The 6,554-nt window shown below is 52.5% G+C and overlaps 2 protein-coding genes across 2 annotated transcripts in view; both read right to left on the reverse strand.

Annotated features, from left to right (window-relative positions):
• The window catches only part of chatb (choline O-acetyltransferase b), an 8,531-nt gene extending 7,906 nt beyond the window's left edge, over nt 1-625 (reverse strand). Inside the window, exon 1 of the mRNA XM_087274550.1 lies at nt 142-625. The gene's annotated coding sequence lies outside the window, so the exon portion shown is untranslated. The remainder of the gene's footprint in view (nt 1-141) is intronic.
• Nucleotides 626-1,024: 399 nt separating this feature from the next.
• Nucleotides 1,025-2,750, reverse strand: slc18a3b (solute carrier family 18 member 3b). Its single transcript, NM_201107.1, is given in 1 exon segment — nt 1,025-2,750. A coding segment is annotated over 1 exon segment (1,482 nt). The 5' UTR covers nt 2,598-2,750; the 3' UTR covers nt 1,025-1,115.
• Between the last annotated feature and the right edge of the window lie 3,804 nt (nt 2,751-6,554).

The raw sequence follows: 6,554 nt of genomic DNA on the forward strand, positions 1-6,554 counted from the left end.
TCAGCATCCCTTAATTGGGTGAACAAAGTGCAGAGCCCCCCCCACACACACACACACACACACACACACACACACACACACACACACACACACACACACACACACACACACACACGCACACAGTGCTGATGGTCTGCTCACCTGTTCATCTGTTCACCTGTTCATCTCTTCTGCTTCTGCTCTCCTCTTTTCTGCTCGGGGTCTTTCATCTGGTGCGCGTGTCCGTGTGCGCGCGACTCCGCCCACGCGCGTGCAGGTGTTCCAGATGTGCGCTGCTGTCAGTGGCCGGTTATGATCGGGTAAAGTGTGTGCTGATGGATGCTTGACTGATCACACACAGTTTAATGTTGATGAGCAGGAGTTTATCAATGATCACTGATCCTGAACACCCGCCGCCGGTGACCGGTGACCGACTCACACCCGCGGAGCCCTCGCGCTCCATCCCGCAGAGGAACACCGGCACCGGAGCTGCTCTACAGGTTATTACTGCACTCTCCACAGCGTTGTTTAACCCTAACCTGAAACAGTTTCAATAGTCTAGAGCTGCATCAGTGTTCAGCTGCTCTGACACACACACACACACACACACACACACACACACACACACACACACGCTATTGTAACTAAGCTGCAGAAACACAGATCAGCTGAACTGGACTGGACTGAGCTCGTGTGTCTGTGTGTGAGTGTGTGTGTGTGTGTGTGTGTGTGTGTGTGTGTGTGTGTGTGTGTGTGTGTGTGTGTGTGTGTGTGTGTGTGTGTGTTGTCTGCTGGAGGAGCTGAGGGGTTATTTCCTAACTCTCCATGATCTCTGAGTGAGCTGTATGTGCCGCTGTGTTTAGCTTCATGTCAGAGTTTGGACAGCCTAAACTCTCGGAGATCAAGATAGAGTCTGAACTGAAGATAATAACAGTACCATCATCATCATCATCATCCTCCTCCTCATCCTCATCCTCATCATCATCATCCTCATCATCATCATCATCCTCCTCTACTCGCTCTGAGACAGTGATCAGGCAGTGTGTGGGTCATGAGCAGTGGCTTTATTAGTGTTTAAGCAGTTACATCATCAGCATCTTCATCTACACACTACAGGAGCAGCACAGCAGGCCGCCTCACGCGCTCTCCGGACCCGACTCCTCCTCCTCCTCCGAGCGCCCTCGGAGCCCGTGTTCGGTACCGGCGCCGGCGCTCAGCCCCTTCCGCCGCAGCGCGCGCTCCTCCAGCCGGATAGAGTCGTACAGGCCGCTCGGGCCCTCCTCCAGCAGCACGTTCCTCTCCGAGAAGGAGGGCTTGATCTGGCACACGGGGCGCAGCAGCAGGAGCGCGGGCGCGTACAGCACGTTCACCAGCCCCATGCCCAGGTTCAGCTGCACGAAGCCCAGGTTGTGCACGATCTGCCCGGCCACCACCGGCCCCATGGCGTACGCGACGGAGTAGGAGATGTCCGCGATGGCGTAAACGCTGCCGTACACCGACACGTGCCGCACGTCCACCAGGAACGCCAGCGTGGGCAGCAGCGCGGTGTCCACCAGCGCGATGCCGAAGCAGATGCCGCACAGCGGGAACACCAGCTCGCCGAAGGTCTTGCAGGCGGGCACCGTGCAGGAGCTGGCACCGATGATCACCATCCCGAGCGCGCCGTAGAACCACTGCCGCTCCGGGTACCGGGCGGCCAGGCGGACGGTGATGTAGACCCCCAGCACGTGCGGCAGGAACGCCGGCAGCCACACCAGCCCCATCTGCCACTTAGAGGCGTCCATCGTGCTCTCCATCCAGTTGGCGATGGTGGGCTCCAGGAAGGCAAGCGGGATGTTGCAGACGGTCAGCGCACCCGCCACCACGGCGATGTACGGGTCGACCATGAGCCGGTGGATGGGCGTCCCGACGGGCATGTTCTCGCGCGTCCTGTCGGAGAAAGGTTTGACCACCGTCAGCAGCAGAACGCCGTCCGCCAAGCAGACGCAGGCCAGAACTATGAACGGGACGCGTTTACCTGCGAACTCGTACAGGATTCCGCCGAACGGAGGCGCCACGAGGCTCCCGAAGGAGATGAAGGCGAGCGCGATGCCCAGCGCGCGGCTCCTCTCCGCCTCCTCCGTGAATTTATCCGCGATCATGGCGATGCCGGAGGTGTCCGCGAACGCGGAGCCCAGACCCTGCAGACTGCGCGCGGCGAACAGCGTCCCGTAGTTCTCTGCGAAGGCGAAGATGCAGGTGGACAGGAACATGACCAGCAGCCCGATCAGCAGCGGGAGGTCGTATCCGACGCGGTCGATGAAGGTGCCGGACAGCGGGTTCACCAGCAGCTGCAGCAGGGCTTTGGAGGCGAACAGAACCCCGATCTGAATGTCCAGGTCCGCGGAGGAGTTTCCCCGCTCGCCCCGCAGGTCTGCCAGGTAGTCCGGGATGATGGGCACGATCACCATGTAGAGCATGTTGTCCAGCAGCAGCGCCACGCACACCACCACCAGCAGGAGTCTCCGCTGCCGCTCGGGCTCCCGCAGCGCGCCGCCCAGCTCTCGGCTCCTCTCGCCCATCGCGGACAGCTGCAGGACGGCGGACTGAGCCAGCCCCGGTGCCCCGGAGGACTGCATGACCTTCGGTCGCTGAGTGTCCCACGGCGGATCAGCGGAGCGGGCTCTCTGTCATTCCTCTGCGCGCGTCTGAATTACGCACGAGCTCTCCGCGCGATCGCTGGCTCGGCGCTCTCTGCTTCAGTGCTTTCCCCTCACGGCTTCAGTCCTGAGCTCTGCGTCCTCCGTGGACATTATTCTCGACTGAGCTCTTTCCCATTTAGTGCCGGTGACGCGCGCAACTGTGTGCGCTCTCTCGTGTGCGCGCAGGCTGTGCACCTGTTGTCGCCGGTCACGCGCGCCAGGATCTCTCCATCAGATACAGCAGAGAGTCCAGATCCTCCCGCAGAGCAGACTGAGAGCTCCAGCTTCCTCCTCCGCTTTCTGCAGCCCGTTCCTCTCTGGGTCCCGCTCATCTGGGTAGGGCTGCACCGGCTCTCCACACCACAGCTGTAGTAACCTCTCTAGCCTGGAACTAAACCTGTAACTCGGTTTCAGCACATGTTCATACAGCAGAGTGTGGTGAGCGGGTCGAAGCTCTGCGTAAAGTATTGAGGAGAGACCTAATACACCCAAACTGCACACACACACACACACACACACACACACACACACACACACACACACACACACACACACACACACACACACACACACACACACAGTGTGTCTCCTCACACCTGATCTGTACACCTGGTGAAAGTGTCTGAATGAGTCCAGCACTGCATGTGAAGGCGCTGTCTGAGCTCAGGGATGAGGAGGAGGTGTGCACTCTGTATTGTGCGTGTTTAATGATGCTTTCATTGCTGTTTTTACTCTGAGATGTGGAAGTTTAATTTGGTTAAAGAGTCAGGTGTTGTCTAAGCGCCATCATTTACAGCTGCTTTTATTAGTAGGCTAATCCACTAAAGCCTGATGATAATAACCTGATATCAGATTAAAGAGGAAACACTGCACGCCCGGGCTGGCTGTGAGTAACTGAAGGTGTTGGTCAAAGTAAACCGCGAGTTTTATTCAGTGTGTTGCGGTTGCTGTTGCTGTTGTAGCGGCGCCACACTGACCCCTGCTGGACACGCGGGGAACTGATCACTGTGACCGTCAGCTCTCTAATGCAGAACTGCAGCAGCCCGCGAGCTCTTCATCAGGGGGTTCCGGAGCTCAGAGTGGAGCTCATGCTGGGGTTAACCCACTCGGTCTTCATTTGCTGCTTTGATTGACTTTTAAAATATCTAAAATGCTGAATTAAATCCAGAATGCAGATATCTTTCCCTACAGCCGGTAGCCCGATGACTTCATAATAAAGCCGCCCGGTTCATGATATCCGAGTGAGAGTTAGAGTTTACCCCGGGGGTCGCAATCCAACACAACAAGAACTGAAAGGCTGATGGCTTTTTATTTGCATGAGGTTTTTAATGTAACTAATGCTAGTGTTATCTTCTGCAGTGGGCAACACAATCGCCTCACAGGCAAGAAAGTCTCTGGTTTGAGTCTCGGCTGGGTCAGTTGGTGTTTCTGTGTGGAGTTTGCATGTTCTCCCTGCATAGCGTGGGTTTCCTCCGGGTGCTCCGGTTTCCCCCACAGTCCAAACACATGCGCTATAGGGGATCAACTAAACTGGCCGTAGTGTATGAGTGTGTATGGGTGTTTCCCAGTACTGGGTTATGGCTGGATCTGCTGCATAAAAGATATGCTGGAATAGTTAGCAGTTCATTCCGCTGTGGCAACCCCTGATTAATAAGGGTACAAAGCCGAAAAGAAAATGAATAAATGATTTTGAGATGCGGATGTGAAACTTCAGAGTTGAAGATATTTAAAAAGCTCTCCGGGGTGTTGAAAACAGCTGTAAAGGACACGAATACTTCATCCACATTATATCCGGCACTTTCCTGAACCCTTTTCAGCCCATATCTGACATCCTGCATGGCTTTGTCCTGGTTTAGATGAACATGACCCCAAACAGGACTAAAACGTGACCAGGAGGCATTTATATTGAGATATTTACACAAATCAACCCAAACATTAGTCATGTGCAGTGCTGTTAGTGGAGTAACAGGATTCCAGATCCATCAGAGCAGGAGCTTTCAGAGGAGAAGCAGCCCACACTTTATTTTGATGGTCTGTTTGGTTTGTTACATCACATCTACATGCCAACTAATCCTCATTACATGATCAGTAGACTGCTGGGGTTAGAGTAGGTTGACATGTACCTGCAGTGTCTTATAGTCAGTCAAAGGTTGAAGCAGATCAGCAGACATTAAGCAGACAGACAGGCTGCTAATACTCAAACAGAGCATCAGAATAAAGTGCTGCTGAACAGTCGCAGATGCTCGAGCTGTGCACTAAACCACTGAATGTGTGGACACTTTAGTCCTCCTGATCAAATGGGGATTAGATGTAGATGTAGAGACGTTTATTTTGCCAAATAAAGTTGGTAAAGAGTTTCTTGATGGAGGAAAACAGTGGTGAGGGAGGGGTTTGAGGATATTTTGGAACAAATAAAGAAATGTAGGGAGAATATTCAATTTTAGGATATTTATCCTGCCAATCATTGACGGGTGTTTTACTGATGAAGCTTCCAGAATTGTGTCTTTATTTATCTGAGCTCGACAATTATACCCAGATATGTACAATTATCCGTCTGATTAAAGGGAGAAGCGTAACCCTGCTGTTCCTCTGATTCATAAAGGAAAATTATAGATGATCTGCACTGATTAACTTTATATCCAGGTATTTTCCTAAGAGTGTGTGTCAGTAGATCCAGCAGTGCAGGAGAAGCAGAATGACACGGTCTGCAGATGATGTTCATTTGTGCTGCAGGTGGCTCTCTCGAATTCCACAGGGCGCGTTGCGCATGCTCACTGTGGCGCTACAGCGAGGGATTGAGCATCACTCCACTGTGGCCGCTAGATGGCGCGCTCTGACCGGGAATGGCCAGCTGAGAGACCAGTCAGGGGTTTCAGATTAGAGAAAAGGTTCAGTTACTGGTTGTGTTGTCGGTGTGTATCTGCTGTTCCCTGCAGTGGTAAAGGTTGATTAAACTAAACTGGACTAAAGGAGACGAAGATCTCCCATCATCCAGAGCTGATCATCAGAAGAGGGCTTCATGTTGGAGTAATCAGGACTGCACACGCCGCATTACTGTAGACCATTCCAGAGTGGTCATGTGATCAGCTCATGAACATTTCCTGCTTGTCCTCAAACTATTTCACAACTTTACCAAGCGGCAGTTCCCTCATGACAACATTAAAGCTGCTCAGAACATTATTGATCAGTGTGTGGCTCTTCTGCATCCTCTGAAGAATTAAGAAATGTCTCTATCATTCAGTCATAACAGTGTGTGTGTGTGTGTGTGTGTGTGTGTGTGTGTTATGCGGACACCATCAGTCAGGTTTCCTCAGTAGATGATTAAACTCTATATCTGGATTAAACACTCTGCTGTAGAGTCCAGTGCTGCTGCAGGATCTGATGCTGAATCAGTTCCTGACTATAATCAGAGTCCCGAATCTCCTTTACTCTGAAATGTGTCAGGCGCTGAGGGAATCTGCAGTGTGTGTCCTAATCTGGAGTCTGAGGAGCGTGAGAAAGTTCCTGCGGTGTGTGTGTGTTCGTCTATTTCAGCGTCTGATTCTGAGAAGACTGAAGAAGATAATCCAGATTACAGGTCAGTGGCACCTTCCACAGCAGAGATAGCAGAGCCTGAACGCCACTGACCCACTGATGAGAGAGTGTGTGTGTGTGTGTGGCCGAGAGTGAGTGTGTGTGTTAGTGTGTATACAGGAGTCTAAGTTTGTGTGCGTTTGTGTCCAAAAAATGGCCCTATGAAATCAAAAGGTCAGTGTGTGTGTGTGTGTGTGTGTGTGTGTGTGTGTGTTTGTCTTCCACATATAGTGCTTGAGTGGTTATTTAATCGGTGACCTCTTGATCTTGATCAGTGCTGATAATAGCTCACCCCCTGCTTTAAATACTCCAGACATCTCC

This window comes from Danio rerio, chromosome 12, assembly GCF_052040795.2.
Source record: "Danio rerio strain M-AB ecotype USA chromosome 12, GRCz13ab, whole genome shotgun sequence".
Lineage (NCBI taxonomy): Eukaryota > Metazoa > Chordata > Actinopteri > Cypriniformes > Danionidae > Danio > Danio rerio.